Source organism: Carassius auratus, chromosome 7, assembly GCF_003368295.1.
Source record: "Carassius auratus strain Wakin chromosome 7, ASM336829v1, whole genome shotgun sequence".
NCBI lineage: Eukaryota > Metazoa > Chordata > Actinopteri > Cypriniformes > Cyprinidae > Carassius > Carassius auratus.
In genome coordinates, this window is record NC_039249.1 from 26,654,951 (window position 1) to 26,677,644 (window position 22,694).

Consider the following 22,694-nt stretch of genomic DNA (forward strand, 5'->3'; position numbering starts at 1 on the left):
TTCAAATTTTAGAGTTAGGTTACAAGTTATAGGTTATGGGCTTCAACAATATTGTTATAAACTTAACATTTCCCACTTTCAATATTCAAGTTATAAAACCTTTTGTATGTGTGCACACTCATCAGATTTAAGGATGGAGAGTGGTGTCATGTGATCCCTCATATCCATTTTTATTGCTAGAATAACATGAAACAAATTTCATTACCTGAAAGTTAAAGTTATGTTTCTGTTGAAATCTAATGCTGTGGTGTCAGCACAATTCAAGGATTTTTATCTTTAGGCCAACTGTTGTTTCTCAGCCCATGCTGGTTTTGTATCTAGAGAATGTGAGGAATGCATAATTAACTACTCACAGCACTCCAGTTTCCTTTTTTCCAGTGTGCAGGGGAGGCTGATGGGGAAAGAGAAGGCATGAAAAGCCCAGTGGGCATCGCAGGGCTAAAAGAATGCACTGAATGCTCACTGCTAGTGTCCTGAGATGGCTGCTCAGAAGGAGTAGACAGAGAGGGATTAAGCCCAGCAGGTCTCGGCATTCGGGCAATAATCTCATTGTTGTCAATCTCTGTCCAGTGTGGTAAGGGGACCGGAGTTCCCCAAGAATCTATTCTAGGCCCATTAGTTTTGGGTGGTACACTGGCTCTGGAATACCAATGTTGCGTCTCTGTAGCAATTGTAGTGTCCAGAATATCACTTGGAGTGAAGAGTGGAGGCTCAAAATCACTTTCCATTTCTGTAGGAGGTAGAGCTGTTGTTCCAGCTGCTGAGGCCATGTTACTGTAATGTTTGGCTGGAACAGAGGAAGATGGAAAAGGAACATACTCTTGAGAAAGGCTATCTGAGGTCGTAGTGAACTCTCTTACAGTGAATTCACTCTCCTTAGTGTTAAATGATGGTTCAGTCAGAACTTTATGTTTTGCAAAATCATCACTGGAAGCACTGCTGAGAAGCTCCAATGGTTGAGAAGTCGCACTCAGTGAGACTGTTGGTGAGGCCGTACGCCATTGTAATGGAGTAGTGGGAATATGAACATGTCTGTTCTCATAAGTTTCAAACTTAAACACATAATCTAAAGGAGGTTCATAATTTTGAATGCCATGGTGTAGTTCACTTTCACCTCCAGGAACATCCTCGCCAAACTCCTCTTCATTCTCAACTTCAGTTATTGCTGTTATGGTTTTATCTTTTTTATCGCCTTTGTAAATGTCATGGTTATTTGAGTTTGAATTTGTATGTGGGTCAGGAGTCAAAAATATGTTTCGCTCACTTTCATATGATAATATCTTCTTGTCCTGAGTGTACACATATGCAGTTGATGGAGGTTTCCTTGTAATACTGAAGTCACTATCATTGTCCTTCCATTTGCTAAATAACCTGGTAACTGCAGGAGATGGTTCAATTGTTGTAATGACAGGCAGGAAGTAATCCTCAGCAAATAGCTCATCATTATTTTCATCTAGTATGTCCTTCTTCTGAGGTTCATGACCTTCTGTACCCTTGACTATAAGGCTGTCAGAGTGCATGGTGGTACTGTGTTGGTCCGCAGTGGTGGATGGCGATGAGGTAGTTATAGGGACATCTGTCCCTGTAAGAGTATTGTCTCCATGTTTTATTCCTGAGTTATCAAACATATCATTTTCATCTTTTTCAAAGTCATATGACAGATCCTCATGAAATCTTATAAAATTGTAGTCGTAATAAAAATCATCAACTTGAAGATTTTTCACTATAGAATTGTCAGAGGACTTTTCAACATGACTATAATGTGAAAAATCATCTTCTATAATGTCGTTGAGGTCAAGATTGCCCATGGGCTGTTTTTTAGTACTACTAAAATGGGGTATGACTTTTATCTCATTGAAAAATTCTTTGCTGGATGCTCCACTTCCTGACCAGTCATTGCCAAAGGTGTCCGAATTTATGGGGCAGTCCTGAAGATAGCATGGCATAGTTGAATTAGGCTTGACTTTTGGATCACAGTCCGTATCAGTATTCCAGCTGCAGGTCACATCACGTATTTGGAAACCAGCAGCACAGCTCACTGAACACTGTGGAAGAAGCAGTGTGTAAGAGCTGTTAAAGTCTGATGTTTCATGAAAACAATTTTATATATTGTTGTCCAATAAAGCTAAATCTGAAGTTTGTTTAAAGAGAAAGCAAGGAATAATCATCAAGCATGTGTAGTAGGGGTGATCTCATCACATTTCTAGTACTTACATGTCTATATTTATATTATGAATAAATATATTTAATATATAAACACAACATATTTTTCTGAAATACATGCATATAAATACACATTTATATAAAATGTGTATTTATATGTCTTCCAAAAGAGGACACAACTAAAAATCTGTGGTTAAGTTGTATTTACAACATAAATATATTCAGATGTGTGGTGTTCATTTTATGGAGGATGAGGACTCAAATCGTGATTTTATGACGATTTCTTTTAATCGCACATCCCTAGATTGGACTGGAAATGAACAGAAAATAATTGGCGGCCCACCTGCAATACCACCGCGGACCACAGGTTGAAAACCACTGCTTTAAAGTTTAAATAGACAAGCGGTAGGGCTTAAAACACGTGAAAAAGATAAGCTTTCATGACAGCAGTGGCCCGTCAACTGTCCTGAGCATCTTTTTAGGCTGGCCTCAGCCAGTCGGTTATATAAAATATGAAGGTGAAAGTTATCATAGCTTGCTTAGTATAGACCCAGCTCCCAACCCAACTTTGAGAATAGATTAACGGCAATATTTTTTTTTTTAATGGCCCGATAAGAGTCTCACGTTAACGCAGCATGTTAACACCGAGAACGGCCCACCACTAGTAAAAAGCGAAGTGTTTCAAAAAGGCAGGGCATTGTGGAGAAACAGTATTGTACATTATATGGAAAATAATGTGTTTTTTGAACTTTAAACCAAATAAACACATTGCATTACACCAAATATACAAAATTATGTTCTTTTTAGCAACATCATAAGACCTCTTTAAAGAGTATATATATATATATATATATATATATATATATATACATATGTTTTATTGTTTACTGTGCAAATTTTCTGCTATATATTAAAAAACCCTATAATAATTTCTTTAGTTTTCTGTACACCAACACATCAAGTCAAAATACAATTTAAACAAAATAGTTTATTTTTTTTTTTCTATGAGGTGCTTAAAGGGTTAGTTCACCCAAAAATGGAAAATACTGTTATTAATTACTCACCCTCATGTCATTCCAAAACTATAAGACCTTCGTTCATCTTTGGAACATAAATTAAGATATTTTTGATGAAATGTGAACGCTCTCTGCATAGACAGCAAAAAAATTGTTCTCCCCCCAGATGTCTTCTGCCCTTTTAGAGAGTATCACAATGCATATGCATGCTTTTCAGATTACGTTCATGCACACTCTTTCTCCCCTGAATGTAAACACTGCTGATTATGTCCAATACGTTCTTGGGCACTCTCCAGAATAACTCAAGGGAGAAGAACTGTTAAATAAATTATACTTTTTAAATAAATAATTAATTCATAATTAATAAAATGTTATTTTGTTTGCTTTGCGCTCAGAAAGTATTCTTGTAGCTTCGCAAAACTGAGGTTTAGCCACTGATGTCACATGGACTGTTTTAACTATGTCCTTACTACGTTTCTGGACCTGGGAACATTGCAGTTGCATTGCTGTCTACAGAGGGTCAGAGAGCTCTCAGATTTCATCAACAATATCTTAATTTGTTTTCCGAAGATGAACGAAGGTCTTATGGGTTTGGAACGACATGAAGGTGAGTAATTAAAGACAGAATTTTCATTTTGGAGTGAACTAACCCTTTAAACCAAAAACCTTGATTTTTTATTTGACTTAAAATGCACTTTACATATATGCAAAATGCAATGACATATATCATGGAACTGAAGGACTTGTTTTTTTAGTTCTGCTAAAATTTGAAGGCTTCACAGACAATCTAAGTGAAACCTTTCTTCACATATCATTTTGTATGCTTTATAAAAATATGAATCATAATCATATAGTGTTGTCACTCTTTGAACTTCAAGAGATGTTTCTTGTGGCTGATATATGCTCACCTCTGACCAGCTTCCAGTGGTCCAGTCAGCAGGACAGGACACATGTGTGTTACACCGAACAATTGACTCAGGCTTAGGCAAATGTTGACATTCAGCTGGCTGGAGCGCTTGCTGCTCATCCAATCCAAGGCTCTGAATACATAGCACTGTTCTCTTACTAAGCCCAATGTCCCCACAGCTAGATGAGCACTTCTGCCAGTCTCCAACCCACCATCTGATGACAAAAAAACATCACAGGAATTTACTGCACTGATGATTGCCTGTAAAAGCAATCTAGTGCACTGCTGCTGATGGGAGTGTAAAGTACTGAACTGTCCAGCAGTAAAACTCACATGGCAGGACATGCCCCCTTATTACAGTTACTTTGCTTGTCATCCGGCCTAGTAGATGGATCACAGTAATGTTCCTCAACAATTCCAGATGTTCTCTCCACACAGTGCACAACTTGCCTCTGCACACCTGAAAAAAAAAAAAAAAAATTTTAAGCAGCCATTTACAAAAAAAGATACTTTCCAGTGCACAGAAGTATGCATTCGACGTCTGGCAATTGCATAGAATTCAATTACTGAATTTTCAGCCATTTAAACAGAGAGGCAATTGACAACTGTGCCACAGCCTTCACCTCTTCATAGGCAAAATACACATTTTCTACAAAATTACAAATAAATATTTACTACACAAAATAAATGTCAAATGAATAAATTATTTAAATGTTAATAAAACAATTTAAGCAAAAGAAAGAAAGAAGGACATTATGGTACTAAAGTTTAGTGATAGTGGCATTTCAATCTATTTTTAAATTTCACACAATATAAGAAAGAGTGATATGCCACTAACTCTAATAATTTTTCTTCAATATAAGTAATATGCCTCTTCACATTTTAATTTGGCTGGGATTTAACAATGTTTAATAATCCAGTGTTCCTTAAGAACACAAGTACTAGCCAATGATCTTGTGTTTTGATAACATTTTGGATAAAAAATTTAACATTGTCCTATTTAATAAACTCTAGACATAAATGCGAGGAGATGACTATGCTGAATGTAATAATAATAATAATATAAAAAATCTTAATCTTAAGAGTCTTGTAGTTCTAAAACACAGATAGCAGCAAAACAGGCTTATTTAATCCTTGCTATTCTCCCCTAGGAACTGAACTGACTCCAGAAGGATGAGGGATAGCCCTTATTGTGTACTCTCCTCTGTTAGAGTCATGTCCTCGGGCTGATTTTGACCTTTATTTGACAGCTTTGAGAATCAGAGTCTCAAACAGAGAGATGAAGGGACCCACAGTCCAGAGGCTTCACAGACTTCACAGGTGTTGGAAGAATGTTATCAGATAAACCCTCAAACAGATGGGATATAGGGTCCTGGGGCCCAGGTGTCAGTCTGCAATGATTGCTGTGACACTCAAAAGATGTACATGGACACTGGGTTGCAAATCCCACCTCTAAATTGTGCAGAACACTGTTGTACAGTATGTTTGTTTGCTGTATGTGTAGATAATTGTTTAACATTGTTATCAGAGTGACAAAAATTAAAACCCCAAAACCTTCTATGACCTAATTTTGATTAAATTATAATATATATATATATATATATATATATATATATATATATATATATATATATATATATATATATATATATATATATATATATATATATATATATATATTGATAACTTTGAACATGAATACATAGCTTAATTCATTTTACAAAATGTTATTTGATCTAATGGGAGCCCTTAATTTGTAATTCTGCTCTTATGATATAGAATAATTGCATCTAAAAAAAAAGTCATATTGAAACTCTTCAACACTATTGAGACTTGTGCACTTGTAGTATGGGCATAGTTTCCTCTTATTCAATTGTATTTTTGGAAGCTGTTGAGAGTTAACCAGCAAACTTTAAGTAGGATGTTTTATTCATACAATTCATGGGGCAGAAGCTGAAAACAAGTTTCAATGCTCTTGAATATTTCTGCGTGTAATGCAATCACCCATTATAACGTTTCCATTTCAATAAAAAAGCTTTTAATGTGAGCATATACATGGACGTGCTTCATAATAGATTTAAAATGCTATCTTTGTGGGCAAATGTGTCAGATGTGTAAATCACTATCTGGTCACCAAACAGGGCTTGAGAGAGAGTTGCTAGTGAGGATGCGGGCACGGTTGCCAGATCCAGCTATTATAAGCGTCTTTGTGGGGAGCATAAAACTAAAATTTTACAGAATAAAAACGGCAAACTCTGGTAATGAAGAATGCTATGCTATTTTATTCAGTTTGGTAGTTAACCTTTTTAAAAAATCATGCTAAAAACATTCATAAGAGCAACAGACAAAGTTCTTATCATCATCATAAGCATTGTTGAATAATAGATGATACATTTATCCACACCTAGCATGTAGTAAAGTATCAACAAATTGTGATAAATAAATAAAGTCTAATTTATCAATGCCTATCCCCCCAAAACAGACAGCACAGAGAGTTTTATGAGTTGCATTTTAGGTGTTATTAGGTTGTAGGTGTTATTAAACATCTCCCCTACGATGGCATGGCACCATGACAGATTTATTGTGATGATAAAAGCCCACAAGAGTGTGGTAAGTTAACTTTAATTAAAAAACATTTTTTAATCCCTTTAAAGATTTTATTCTGATGATGTCTGCAAGATAAAAAAGCTACATACATTTTTTTATAATATGAGAGCTTGTTCACTTTCCCAGTAAATTCCTAGTAGTAGTAGTAGTATTTTCCTTCTACAGTGGCACTAGCAGACTAATCAGACCACCTACGTTAAATAGGTACAGATTGGAGAACTTTAAAACAAAAGTCAGATTTATTTTATCTATTGAGCCATGCATACTAGCATTTGCCTCCTGCATTGGTGCTGTCTGTCCTGCTGGACCATCGTGAGGCAGGTGGGAAGAGTCATCACTATAAGGGGCCATTCACATATCGCGCCTAAAAACACGTGGAAAACGCTAGGTGTAGCGCTTTCTCCTACTTTCCATATGCTTGGGCAGTTGCGCTCCTGAGGCATCTGTCTTTGCTAAGCAACCATGAACCACTCTCTCCATGAACACGCGGAAATTTCAGCAAAGGATAAACGCTCCTTTACAGTACATGATATTTACATATTACTGTAGCCCAGTATGTACTAAATACAGTGTTTTCAGACTTTAGCCACTAATTTGTTTAAAAGCAACTGAAAAAAAGCACAAAAGTAAGGGCATGTCAAAACTTTGGTTGCACTTTATTTTACAGTACGTGTACTAACATGTATTTATAGTGTACTTACAGTGTATTTATCTAAGAAAGTTCTGGTAACACAAGGTAACTACATGGGGTAGGGTTAGGTTTAGGGGTAGGTTCAGGGTTAGTACCTAGTTATTACATAGTTATTACATAGTTATTGTAATTACTATAATAAGTACATAGTATGTACATGAGGAACAGGACTGTAAAATAAAGTGCTACCAAAACTTCTCCAGAGGGTTAAGTGCAAGTTTTCTCTTTGTTGTCCATGCCATAGGTGCAGATTTATGTTTCTGTCGGTCGGTGCCCACTGCCCACATTGCATAACACATACTTGTAATATCTAAAGAGCGAGAGAGCATCCAGCTTTCTTGATATAAAACTGGATGCGGTAAAAAATAGAGCAATAGAGCTAATACAGTGGCTGGAAATTTGTTAATCCTTCAGTTCCTTGTGCTTCCCCATCTTCACAGAGAATAGTTGAATGGTTTATGGTTGCTCGGTGTGCTTTGGAAAGAAGGTGGAAATGGCCCAGCCACGGAGAAGGGAAATCTATATAGAGCGCCTTATTGTAATAATTAAAAAAATGATATTTGGCACTCAATATCAATTCTTACTGGTAGTAAAAGATGCTGTCCATGACCTGGTAAGCTCCTCATGCACCTCTGGGAAAAAAGGCACCAGGGTGGGGTGCAGAGAACAAGTGCAAGCCACCCTGAAAAACCAATTGTCGTACCACTAGGGCGCGGGACGTGGTGGAGATTTCCATTCGAGCCCTACCCTCTTGGTGGCCCCGGAAAGCATAGGCTAGTTTAAGAACCAGGCTGAAAAACTTATGTGCACCCCTGATTATTAACATATATTTTACATATATTATGATATCACTTTAGCATCCGATATTGATGTGAAATTAGGGTGTTTTACATAGAAAAGCAAATAAAGCTCACCTTTTTACACAAACAAAGAGAAACCATAAAAACTTTCATTTTGCCACCACCTTTCAAGTGCATATCACTATGAATTACATATAATAACATGTATTTTTCTTGCACAGACCAACTGTTAAAACAAATATATTGTCAAAAGACACAGGTATAATTTTGTGTTCTTTGATATGCTTTTCTTTTATTCTCAAAAATGTGCAACTGTTAACTTGCATTTGATGTATCTCCAAGGACCATGGTTTCAGCTAAACATCTTATTTACTGTTCTACTGCAGAAAAAAAAAGTCACCTATCTGTACATATTTGGAGCCTGAGGGTGAGTAAATGTTCACTTTTGGGTAAACTACCCCTTTAATATTGGGTTTCGGTACTCATAGTAATAATGTTATAACGAGTTGAATGAAATAATAGATAAAACAGCAAAATCTGAGCTATTCAAAGTCCTGTGTGAAGCAGGATTTTGAAACAATGTTGTTTCACTGTGGGCGGTGCTACCCAGACCAACATAAAATAAATTAAATCTAGACTTCTGACAAAATCCATGCTTCTAAATATATGTTTTTTCATACTAAGCAGCATTTAAAAATAAATAAATAAATAGATAAATAAATAAATACATATTTAAATATAGACACTTTAATTTCTACAATAAAGCAGCTCTATGCATGTACTCAGAAGGCAGAGCCCCAGAGCACACCTACCTTTTATGTAATAGCCACAAACCAACTGTAGTTTGTAGGTGTTTGCCAGTTGAAGCAAACTTTTCTGAAAAGCTCTCTTAGGCAAGCTGTTTCAAACTTCCAAAACAACTCCAAAAAAAACAAACAACTCCTGTTTTTGTTCGAAGTGACATCACATCGATTCATTCCATTTAGTCTGAATTAAATTGAGGCCTTTAATATGGCTACATGCACAGTATTCATGAAACAGTCCGTGAACAACAAACATTAGTAATGACTTTTGCACCAAGTCTGTCCACAGTCCAAAGGTGTGGTCACATAAGCAAAGTTATGGTAAAATCTCGCTGGCAAAAAAGGTCTATTGTCTATTGTCAATTGTGTAGTGATGCATGGAGCACTGCTTACACAGAAGCCACTTTTTAACCATGCAGCCATGCAGGAAATTTGTGTGATCAACTTGAACATAAGCAAACTTTTTTGCCCTTAAGCGAAATATTTGACAGAGCAACAGAAAATGTGACTGTATTTTAATATCTTATTAGACCATGCAGTTTAATATTCCACCATAAATAAAGTCTTGCTTCCAATCACATTACATTTTAGTTCATGTAGCATCAGCTGGTCTAAAGTCTGTTTCCTATAAAGTTCATGGCCTGTTTGAACTTTATAGAAATTCAGTGAAGTTCTCTGTCTGCCTGCATTTCATTGTGAAAGCAATGTCTGCCAGAGAGCTAATTTATAGTCTGTTTGTTCGAACTAGCTATAGAGCTAGATTGAACAAACAGATCAACTCAGATATTTCCTGCACTTTTTACCATTTCTAGTATAATATGAAACTATAACAAAGCGGTTACCTAAAATAAATAGGCAAATCAGTCTGGATTGGCTCAGCTTGTGCTTGTGTGTAGGTTGGAACGTGCAATGAGATGACTCCTTACCAGTTCCACATGTGGCGCTGCATTCACTCCAAGACCCATAAATCCACTGGAAATAAGAGACAGCAGTGCCATTGTTGGAGTCGACAAGAATGTCTCTGCTTATGGTATACTCATACCTCACCCCTGGATTGGTCTCTTGAAAAAGCAGCTGGAGAACATTGAGGGCAGATTAAAGAGAAACCTTGACACATCAACACACAAACAAAACACAAACCCATAAATCTCATACTTAGAATCTAGGGCAATTGCCATATAATCAGATATCAATTTGTCAGGATTCTATGACATTGTATTGGTATAGTTGTTTTATTATTATTATTTATTATTTTTTATGAAAAAGGTCAAATTAATGAATTAGCAATTTCTTTTTTTTTACAAATAAGCAACCAGATTTTGAAAGATGTGTAAAAAAAAATTTTTTTTTTTTTAGAAAACTGCAAGTCAAGTACTATAAATTAGGTACCAGGAAAGGCTGTGGTTAATTTTCTTGTTTAATTCAATAATATTAACAATGATCATTATGTTTGTCATTAAATATTGTACACCGGAAAGTATGCATTATCGCATATAACATTATTATTTTTAGCACACATTTCAATTATAACATTTTGATACATTGCACAATAACAAAATGTTGACTGTATGAATGTATTTTAATGTGAGGCTGTTGCCAGCCCATAATATAAAGAAAATATTTCGGTGTTGAGATCAGCAACTATTTTAAAATATCTGAAAATGTGAAATCTGATTGGTACAATATTTTTCCCTTACAGATGAACCAACATATAATTATGCCAGACTTTTTTTTTTGTCTCCAAAAAGTGAGGTTGTAAGCTGCTCTCTTCTACATGGGATTTAAGAATATGGAGAGTGATTAAAGAATATTTCATTTGTCTGCCTCCTGCTGATGAAGACATCCTTCTTTCTCCACCCACGCAAAGTCTGCAAGCCAAAGACCTCAAATCGCTCTGTGGGAGGAGGTCCAGAGAGGTCTAGAAGGCCCCTCTGTAACACATACTAGCCCAAATCCCTAATAAACTCTATCTTCACTTTAAAGGTGCTGTATGTAAGATTTTGACTGTACTAAAGCATAAAAATACCATAATATGTTTGCGGTTCTTTAAGAAACATGCGTAGATAACATGTATATCTGAAAAACGATGCTATAGTCTGTTATTCTTCTTTGAAAATGTGCGTTCTGGGCCAGAATGTCTGTCCATGTTTTATTTAGTGAAACTCGCCCACTGCCAATTTACCCAATTGTATTTCATGGTAAACACCACGCATGTCATTTTATTCATCGTCAAGTGCGCTCCTTCCTATCTGTGTAATCAGTCTGGCAACCTGAGTGTGCATCAAGTCTGAGGAGGAGGGGCCGGGTGAAAAAAATTCTCTCCAATATTTTGAATTTGGACTGCAATACCTAGTTCAGCCACTCGGTGTCAATCTTACATACAGCACCTTTAATAGTGCTACAACATAAAAAACATGGCTACTGTAATCATAAAACTCAGAGATTACAATTGGGAATAAGCCTTTTATGAAATAAATAAAATCCATAAAAATCTTCAAATATATTTTGCTTTTTAAACAACGAATGGAATACATTTATACTTTAATCTTTTGTTACTGAAAAAGATCATAAAGCTACTTCCTGCAATTTATGCAAATACATTGGGTTAAGCCATTGATTTCACTTTTCCTATGAGATGCTGTCTCAGTTTAAATATTTACTGTTGAAGGAGGATGCCATACATTTATGTGTGTGTTTCTTTTTAGACGTCTTTACATAAGCAGCGAATGCTCTGTGCTCAGAGAAATTTGCAGCTTTAATTATTCATAAAGAATAGGCCTGTTATCCATTGTAGTGTTTGAAGCAGACAATAAATGTTTCCATGGATAATACCTTCTGTTCTCTTTTTTCATAAAATAAGTTGTTTGTATATCTTTCCATTCAACAAATGTGAGATGTTAAATTATAATGGATACCATTTTAGGTCTCTATTTAAACTCTAAACCACTTTTCATCCACAGATTCAATAAACTGTGACCTAGTTTAACAGAGCACTTTTGCAGGTGCCTGTGAAAAGAGACAGGTCTCAAACATCACATGCTAGATTCTGCTCATAAGCAGTATGTGAGACTTCAGCATGGGACTGAGTACCTGAATCCACACTGGCTCCAGAGTCGGTCCGGGGGAAGATAGATTTTCCAGCTGCCCAGTCCTCTCGTAAGTAAATACTGTTCCTGCTGCTTTATAGTCGCCATTCCACTGGATCGTCCAGCCTCCATTCAGGAAATATATTTCAGGGTCATTACTGCGCAATGCCAAGTAGTTCCCAGCCTCTGCAACTTCCTCGATATGGATGTCCCGCGCTCCTTCCGGAATTAGACCTATGTCTACATATCCTGGGAGACAAAAATGACCTCAGCTTATTCAAACAAATAAAGTAGAAAGAAAACAAACATGCAATGTTATATTTTTTTAAATTAATGCTGCTTTGAGTAAAATATAAACTGAAACTCATTTTACAAACCGAGCCCTTCACTGTTCTTATAGGTCTTCCTCACTGTTTCACACGTAGATCCATTTCCATGGCACACTCCACACTGATCCTCAACAGCATCCGAGTCAATCTCATAATCACAGCCTAAGTACTGACATGAAGAGACAGATCATAAATTTAACTCCACAATTAGACTAGAGTGATATGAATTATTGTGATATTTATCTCAGCCTGTTGAACTCTCATTTTGACAGCACCCATTCACTGCAGATGATCCATTGCTGGGAAAGTGATATAATGTTAAATTGAACAAAATCTGTTCCAGTGAAGTAACAAAATAATCTACGGATGGCCTGAGGGTGAGTAGACTTTTGGCAAATTTTGATTTTGCTTTCTGTATATAGAGTGTAGAATTGTTCAAAGGTACTGGCCACCACCAGCTTTGTCATTTTAGCAAAGTTTTAATGACCATACATTTACATTTCTTTATTAAGATACAAACAGAATATAAAGGAAATATGTACACTAAATTTGAAACCACACTTTTTCCATAACAAACAGGCAGAAGTCAGTATTTAGTGTGTCCTCCCTTATAACTATGTACAACTTCAACTCTTTGGGGAGACTGTCCTGATGTTTCTGGAGTAATCTTTGATAATATTATACCAGGCTTCTTTCAGCACTTCCCAGAGTTCTTCTTTAGAGTTAGAGTAGACTGTCTTTTATTTCTTTCTCTTTCCAGGTGATCCTATATTGCCTCTATATTATTTAGGTCTTTTTTATTGTATTTTTATTCAGGTCACTTAATTCAAAACACATTTAATACAATTATGAAAATAAACAATCCTTTAAAAAATATATATATTTTTTTTTTTTTACCAATAGTTATTCCTCATTTTCAAACAAACAATATCATCCATCTCTCTCCAACCCTTTCTTCTCACATATTGTTGATGATTGGATCCAAAAAATTACCACTGGGATATGTCAATCCACAATAATTTTTTCCACTTATCTTCATTCCAATCTTTGTGAACTTTAGCATATCGTAGCCTTTTCACCCCATTCTCCTTCCAAAAAGTGGCTGCTACCCTTTCCACAAAGACCACACCCAATCAAGCTGCCAGTTGCTGAGCCAGGTCCTTGCTGGGCTTCCTCTGGCATCACAAATATGAAACTAAGAAACTTCTCATCTGATTTTTGAAGTTTTCTAGGCCTTCCAGTTTTTTTTCTGTCCTTGGGCTCTCCTGATTCTTCAGATTTCTTGAATACCACATCTTGGGTATCCAGTTTGTTGCTGATTTCCCTTTGAGAGTGTCCTTGCTGATGTAAAATTAATATTTTATGTTTGTCAATTTCTGTGATCTTTGGCATTTTGAATGGAATAATGTTACAGAGAGTTGGTCTTATACATATTAGCAAACAGCTAACTCATACAACGTGGTTTCCAAAATAAACAGGGGATCACCTTGAACAAACCTGGTGTAAAACACCTTTTAGACATGAGATAGCAGGGGTTAGCAATGACATTAATTAGGGAGGTCACACTAAACACTTGGTATTGTAGTCTATAGTTTTATTTTTGTTTTTTCATACAAATTTACTGTATTTTCTAGTTGTATTCTAATAAAGAGACTGAGAAATAAATATATGGTCCTTTTCAAAAATTCACAATTTTAGTTCGATTAAATGTAATATTGTAGAAGATCTGCATTTGAACTTAAGGGTTAGTTCACCCAAAAATGAAAATGATGTCATTAAATGACTCAACCTCATGTCATTCCAAACCTGTAAGACCTCTGTTCATCTTCGGAACACAGTTTAAGATATTTTAGATTTAGTCCAAGAGCTTTCTGTAATTACTGCATAAGACAGAGATATTAATTACTGGACCAAAAAACAGTACACAGAATCTAGTAGACTACAGTTTGCAACTAGACGGATGTACTGTAACTTCCTCTACAGTCAAAAATCTGGGTGTTATATTAGACAGAAACTTGTCTATTGAAAATCATATTTCCCATGTTACAAAAACTGCATTCTTCCATCTTATAAACATTGCCAAGCTATGAAACATGTTACCTGTTTCTGATGCAGAAAAGCTAGTTCATGCATTCATGACCTCTAGACTGGACTATTGTAATGCACTTCTAGGTGGTTGTCCTGCTTCGTCAATAAACAAGCTACAGGTAGTCCAAAATGCAGCAGCTAGAGTCCTTACCAGGTCAAGAAAATATTATCTTATTACCCCAATTTTACAGTCTCTGCAATGGCTAACCTATTAAGTTCCGTATCAGTTACAAATTATCATTACTTACCTATAAGGCCCTAAATGGTTTAGCTCCTGCATACCTAATTAGTCTTCTACCACGCTACAACCCATCATGCTCCCTAAGGTCACAAAACGCTGGACTTTTGGTAGTTCCTAGGATAGAAAAGTCCACTAAAGGAGGCAGAGCTTTTGCGCATTTGGCTCCCAAACTCTGGAATAGCCTTCCTGATAATGTTCGGGGTTCAGACACACTCTCTCTGTTTAAATCTAGATTAAAAACACATCTCTTTCGCCAAGCATTAGAATAATGCATCTCATAATTTGTGACTGCAGTTGCATCTGATCAAATGCCCATTCTTATTCTTTATTTTTGGTTAAACTAATTAATTTTACTTTGTTGGAACAGTAGCTACGCTAATGATGTCTTCATTTGTTTCTCTGTTTTGACACGTGATTTACATCCCGTGGTAACTAGGACTTACACAAGCTCCAGTCTGGATCCAGAACACCCGAGAAGAGACGATGCTGACCCTCAGAGGACCCCAGATGATGCTAACCCTGAATCAACAAACCGAACTAACAGATATTGCTAAAAGTTTGATTGCATCATATAATAATTGCTGTTAATAATGTTCATCGTCTGGTTGACTACGCCTTGTATTAATTTTTCTGAAAAATCATGTCATATGCACGTAAACTGACAGTCACCACTTATAAGCTACTACTAAATATTGTAGAAACTTAATTTTCTGTAAAGTTGCTTTGTAATGATTTGCACCGTAAAAGGCACTATACCAATAAACTTGAATTGAATTGAATTGTTTTCTCTTCTGGGTCTATTGTAAATGCAATCACAACACTGCAGTGACGGTGCTGACGTATAGAAAGCTCTCGGACTAAATCTAAAATATCTTAAACTGTGTTCCGAAAATAAACAGAGGTCTCACGGATTTGGAACGACATGAGGATGGGTCATTAATGGCATAAATTTTATTTTTGGTTGAACTAACCCTTTTAAAGCATAAATCTAGGCTATGCGTTGACAGTTTCAGAGAAAACTGCAACATTTCATTCACTGGCACATTTCACTCAAACATCTGCTGTTCAATTGTTCATTTTTAAGTGCTTGGAAAAGTAACTCTTCTCCATAAAAATTAGGGATGCACCGAAATGAAAATTCTTGGCCGAAACCGAAAACCGAAAAAGAGAAAACCAAGGCCGAAAACCGAAACCGAAACACCGAAAGAAATTATGCCAATTATTAGTACCATTGCATTTATTGCTATGACCGTGTACTAATTTTACTAAAATTAAGACATTGAAATTGCAAAAATTAATATTAAAGTTTCAAAGATAATTACAATTACATAATTTATTAAAAAAAAAAAAAAAACATAAAAATACATAATTACAAATGATGCAAATATTTATTAAGCACATTGCAACAATGCACAGTATAAAATAAAATTCTAACTAAAAATGTATCCCACTCATGTGTACAATGTACAGGCCTACTGGCTGCAGAAAGGTTTTAAAATGAACAGTTCTCTCATAAAAACAAAGTGCATTTAGGTGAAGTGCATTTGAAATTTTTCTATGTAGGACTAGAAAATGCATTACTTCTCCAGTTGGCAAGACTGTTGTCACTTCTGGGGATGGGGACTTCAGACAGATAACCATCTAGCTGTTGAGCAGTTGAGCTTGTCATCTGCCTGACATTTGACAAATATTTGAGAGAGTGTATTTAAATAGGGCCAGGGCATAAATAAACATTTTTATCAAATTAAAGCAGAAATCTAGCAGAAAATCTAGCATAAATATGGCTACAATCTGATATTATGTATGTGTGTGTGTGTGTGTATATATATATATATATATATATATATATAGTAGCCTAAAGAACAAAATAGCCAACGTATTATTATTATTTGAGGCACTTTCTTGTAGAATTTCACTTAACATATCAGAGAACGATGGTGCATGCCCCTCATCTGGTGCAGAGATCAGTCTTTTTTTCTGCCCTCTGATCTGTCTCCTGCACTTGGCGCTTCTCCGTCTCCATGCGGGTTCTCCGTATCCAGCGCAGCCTGGATCATTTCTCGTGCGCGCTGCCTTATTTCCGCATCCAAGTAATGGTCTTTATCAGGGGCGTCGCTAGGCCCTTTTTAGGGGGGCTTCAGCCCCCCTAAACTTATGCCCAGCCCCCCTAAAAATTATTTGATTAATTAATTAGTGATCGCTTCAGTCCCCTTTAAAATCTCATTTGAGACGGTGGCAAGCTGCATCAAGTTCCGGCTCCTCCCCTTATCTGGCATGGATTCAGCGCGTTTTTCAATCCACAGGGGCGCCGAGCAGAGCGAACATCAGAGAGTACAAGGTGTGTGTGTGTGTGTGTGTGTGTGCGTACGTGGGCGCGTGTGTGTGTGCGTGCGTGTGTGCGTGTGGTGTGTGTGTTCTCGCATCCAATACCAGTACGTCTTCGCTGCGTTCACTTTCAGCCTTTATCACAGTGTGACAGATTTTTTTTTCTTCCAACAAAAAATGAAGCGATTAACACCCATGAAAACATACTTTAGAAAACGATCATGATTTATTTTAATTTACTTTTTGAAATTGAACACATATTATTGTGTATTTCGGCATTACATTATGCAGCCATGCAAAATAAATTATTAATGACACACATCATTGTCTGAAAGCACTAAATGGCACAGAGAGAGAAACATCATGTGGAGTTATTTTGTTTTCTATTATTAAACATAATTTTGTATTAAGTAATAATTAATCATTAGTGTATCATGATACATATATTAGAGTAAGAGTAGGCTAAAGGGATCTGTGATTTTTTTTTTTTTTTTTTTAAGCAATTGATTTATAGAAGTGGCAAATTGATAATGATGTTAGTTTTAATAAATATAAATAAATATAGAACAGATTAAACATATTGCCAATAGACAATTACATTAATACATGTTTTGTCTATATTCTTAATGAATATTTGCTGGTTAGTTAAATGATTTGAAATGAAATAAATGTTCAGGGGCTGACTTGATGTATAACCAACCGTATTGTTGATTATAAAGGCTAAAAAGCTAAAAATTAATAATAATAATAATAAAAATAAAATATAATAATTTATATTTCATTGTAGATGGATATACAACATTTTTTTTGTCGTGCGGGAGTAGGTCTGCAAATGAGCAACAGTCAGGTGAGAATAGAACAGACAGCCTCACACACACAATACCACTGTATTCCCAAGATTCATTGCAGTCATTGAACCCTTATGTTGTTTTAATTTTCTGCCAATTTCTACGTACATTTCATAAGAAAAAGCAGTGGTATCATCAAAGGATAAACATGAATGTCCTAATACTGAATCAGGAAGTCTTTATTGTAAATTTTTTTTTACAAAAATAAAAAAATCTACATTCCCAATTCAAAATTTTCCAGTGACTGCTCACATGTACACATGTAATTTTTACAGTGTTATATATGGCTCAGTCAGTACTCCTACTCCCATATATGAAATACAGGGAATACAATGGAATAGTGGATTGCAATAAGGTTAGTAGTATACAACCCTACCCTAATAGTAAAATAATATTTTTTAATCATACCCTTATTGGGGGCTGAGCCCCCCTAAAATCAAAATCTTAGAATCGCCCCTGGTCTTTATAACGCGGATCAAGCACATTCGCGATGAAGTGCAGAGGATCCGAAAAGATATGTGAGACGTGTGCTAACAGACTCTATAAGACTGTACTTTTCTTTGTTTTTACTTCGTGGTCCGTCTTAATCACTTAATTAGTGCTGCGAATAAAGGAATACGAAGCACTGATCTATATTATAGATCAGTGATACGAAGAGAGAGAATGTTCACACTGGTGTTAATATCGCGTGGAGTTTGTGGTCTGCGCTTTGCAGGTGCACGTGCAGGTCGCGGTTTCTGTTTGCGTCATCACAACATTTCGGCCGTGTTGTTTCGGTGATAAAAGTCTATCCGCCGAAAACCGAAAAGGCAATTTTCGGCCGAAAATTTTCGGTGGCCGAAATTTCGGTGCATCCCTAATAAAAATGTCCAGTTTTAATGTCTTCATCAATTTCACAAGGCTATGGGACGGTTCAGTGAAACCAAAAATGTTTGCGGAAAATGTTTAACTACTTTATTGAATAAAAGCCGCATTGAAAACAATAGCTTCCTTTCTGTATTTAACAATAACGTGTGTAACTTCGGTCTGGGGTCATACAAGGACTCATTCAAATATTTATTTGAATTAAGTTTGAGAAGAAGAGAGTGGAAGATTGTTTGCTGTTCTCATGGTTTCACACCCCACTGTTTTTGTGAGACTCTTGTGGTATTATTTCACAATAGACTGACACTCAATCTGACAGACCATCAATGAATTACAATGAAAATGACAAGCAGAAATTTACACGGACCATCTGAGACTAAGCAAAGAGGTCAAAGCCATTACCAACCTTACAAATGCCGTTAATACATATGTCACGGCTCTGACTGCCTTCATAGCACTGTGTTCCGTCTATGACAGTGTCCAGCATCCTCTCGGAAAAGTGCTCATTCACAGGTCTACAGTGCAGCTCACACGGATTAACTGGAATGACACAAACATATCTGTGAAATCTATTTATAGAGTGCTGCAACATGAAAACGTGAATGGCACATGTATGCACATATAATGTCATAATGCGCACCTCTGTTATTTACATGTATCCATTTATAAAACTTTCCCTTATATGGGATTGTGTTAAAGCGGCTGCACTGGATGTGTCTGAAGCTGGGCTCGTCCACAGGGCAGGGGTCACGGTTACAGGTTCGATATCTGCGGCGCTCTCCAAGACAGTATTTACCTCCATACTTGGGCCTGAAAAACAAAAGTGTAAACATGAAGCCTCCCAGACACAATCGAAATGTTTACTGTAGAGTGGTTCGCCCAGATCCGGCAATGTCTCTCAAGCAATAGCGAAAGTTTTGTGAGTGTCTACTGTAACAGGCTGAGCCAAAAGGTGATGAGATCATGGCTGATGCCTTACAGATTCAGTAACTGAAGTGCTAACCACAATTTGAAGACATGCCAAATATGCAGAAACAGGCAAGGGTTTAAGCAAGAGTAAACAACTTGGTGCTTTTACAAGATGTAGAAATATGATGGAATGTTTGGTTTTCAATTGAGACTTGCAGAAACTTGCAATTGAATTTTGTCTTGATAGGTAAGATAACAATCTAAATGTTTTTTCCCCCCACAGATGATAGCTCTTTACTATAAAGCCCAAGATAAACTGTAAGAATAAGGTAAGGGCACGATGATGTACGGGGACTTTGCAAAGGTTGTTTGAAAGATGCACAGAAGCATACTTCATTTTTAACTGTTATTTTTTATTTATTTATTTTTACTAGAAAACAGATATTTACTGTATTAAGTACACAGAGGAAGTAGTGACAAATAGCAGTAGATCTTTTTTTCCCATTCAAATTCCTTAAAAAGTTTTTCTGAAATACGATGCAGATGTTGCACATGATTTCCATCAATTACAACATCCTAGAGATGCATTCACAAGCGGGCCACAACCTGGTTCTATAACTATTTTCAACCTTGAAAATTTGCTTGGGGTGTAAATCATCTGCCAGGATAGAGAATCCAGTCCAAGCCAAATATAATAAAATTGTTATACTTCATAAACCCTGAACCTTTGGACCAGAGACAGTGGCTGTTTTGTTGGTCTAGTGAGGCTCTCTGACACCACATGGGATCTGAATGTCTTACCATTTAACAATTTGTTGGAACCGCAGAGACTACCCTGAAGATGATTGAAAATATGCTGATATGGTGGTGAGAAATAAATGCAATGACTTCAGTCTGTGGTTTAAAAAGATATTCTCATAGTTTGTGATTTTTCTGATTAAACCATATTCATCTGCTGTAGTTGTAAGAATTGCTTTTACACTACCTTGGTGTTTGGTGAATTTGTGAACCCCACTGGCTTAATTGGATGAACAAAACATTCTTCAAAATATTTGTTCCACAGAAGAAATTCAAAAATCAAAAAAGAAAAAAGCTGCGTGACCATTCGTCCTCACCAGCTCTCCATGATGTACCCCCAGCACTGCACATTTTGTATGTCTCCCTATATCTGACACACCCACTTCAAGTCTTGCAGTCACCACCAATGAGCTGATGAGTTGAATCAGGTGTTATAGATGAGGGAGACATACAAAATGTGCAGGGCTGGGGCTACTCAAGGAGAGGTTTGAGAATCACTGATTTAAGTAAATTATGGCAGAATTCATTCATCCATAATTTTTTTCTTGTTCTATGCAGTTTCTAGAGGTTTCTTGATGTTTGGTAGTCAAGAGAGTCCAATGCCATGTATTAATCATTGATGATTGTGTCCAGACAGGGATCCCAAAATGATTTTTTTTTTATTCTGACATGCTGCGTGGTGAGAAATAAATGCATTCATTTACTTATCAACCATAAACATGGTAGTCTTTCCCCATATGATCTATGATAAAAATAGCTTTCTCATGGTTTATCCCAGTAAAGTGAGTGAGCACAAATTTTGTGTGTGTGTTTGTGTGTGTGTGTGTGTGTGTGTGTGTGTGTGGCAAACTCACACAGGGTTGACACACTCCCTCTGGGCATTCTGAATGCCTACACCGCATGTCCTGGTGCACCTGGACCACTCACTCCATGAATCCCAGCCACCATTCACGCTTTTAGGCTGGAGGCCCATCTCCACACACTCCCCGTCAAAACACCACTGACCAAAAAATAAACATAACCAAGAATTTGAGTTAGTGAGAAGAATTCAGAAGGAAAACTACATACAGCACTTCATACAGTGAACGTCATGTGGTGAAATGAAAAGCCCACGGAAAGCCTGACTTGCCTTGCCCTCACCGCACTTGGTCCCATCCACAGCACCATCCAGCCTCGAGTGGCAGGTTGAGGCCACTGTGCACCACAGGGTGCTGCAGATATTCTGAAGAGCACAGTTATTTAAGAATAATTCAGAACAGTTCAAAGCTACATAAAATGTTATTATAAATGCTGTAGAAGTGTCTTAATTCCTTATATATGGCAGCCCATTTATGCCACTAAATGAAAAAAAAAAATACAAAAGGTAATTGTTTTTTTATCTTACAATTTGATTTGGATTTTTTTAAAGAGAAAAAAACTACAGTATATAGAAACTCACAATTCTGAGTAAAAAAAAGTTTCAGAACCGCAACATATAAACTGAGAATTGGTGGCGTTGAGGAGGCAGCAGGATGCTAAAAATTCTCATGCTGAAGCAAGATGAGTGCTGCTTAAGCTCCAGCCCTTAATTAAATATTAGAATTCAATTTCAAATTGCATTTAGGAATTTCATATAATAAAAAAATACAAATTTTAAAAATGTGAATAATTTAATTTATAAAACAAAAATGATAAAACACAACCATATAGTGTTTTCTTAATATTTGTCTGCAAGTATTATATTTTTTTAAAGACTTTTGGCTCTTTTTAAATGAAATATTTTACATCACAGAACATGTCATTATCAGTAAAAAAAGTATCAATATTTTTTTTATGTGCTTTTTGAATAGATGTAGACATGACAAACGAGTTTCACATCCTCCTTGATATTTTAAATGTCACACTGAAAAATTGTGAATTCACATGTGCTTAATTTGATGCCTACTTTGGAATCCTGAAATACACAGAGTTATGTACTGTAAATTGTTTAATGTTCTCCTAAACATTTGGAAAATGGCAGACTTTGGGTGTTGTGCACCAAACACAAACATTCATTGTATTTCTAAACTTCCGCAATTTCCTCTGGTGTCATTTCTTGAACTGCAACAGCCCTGATAAGGAAACTGAAGTCTTGCTTTATCGGTGTCCGAACAACAGAGTGCTCTTTTTCTGTGTCTGTGACATTTGGCCAATAATTGAAAGATGCCCAGTATCTGCCAACAGCTGCTGCAGTAAGCACA

At 36.3% G+C, this 22,694-nt stretch overlaps 1 protein-coding gene across 2 annotated transcripts in view; it reads right to left on the reverse strand.

Moving 5' to 3' along the window:
- LOC113106359 (A disintegrin and metalloproteinase with thrombospondin motifs 7-like) overlaps positions 1 to 22,694 on the reverse strand; it is a 78,930-nt gene that overhangs the window by 30,562 nt on the left and 25,674 nt on the right. For both annotated transcript variants that reach the window (XM_026268214.1, XM_026268215.1), the window contains exons 10-19: positions 21,605 to 21,697; positions 21,330 to 21,475; positions 19,409 to 19,578; positions 19,175 to 19,308; positions 12,451 to 12,571; positions 12,078 to 12,322; positions 9,914 to 10,061; positions 4,420 to 4,546; positions 4,088 to 4,301; positions 354 to 2,045 (exon numbers count right to left, since the gene is read on the reverse strand). In XM_026268214.1, coding sequence (XP_026123999.1) covers positions 354 to 2,045; positions 4,088 to 4,301; positions 4,420 to 4,546; positions 9,914 to 10,061; positions 12,078 to 12,322; positions 12,451 to 12,571; positions 19,175 to 19,308; positions 19,409 to 19,578; positions 21,330 to 21,475; positions 21,605 to 21,697 — 3,090 coding nt within the window. The remainder of the gene's footprint in view (positions 1 to 353; positions 2,046 to 4,087; positions 4,302 to 4,419; positions 4,547 to 9,913; positions 10,062 to 12,077; positions 12,323 to 12,450; positions 12,572 to 19,174; positions 19,309 to 19,408; positions 19,579 to 21,329; positions 21,476 to 21,604; positions 21,698 to 22,694) is intronic.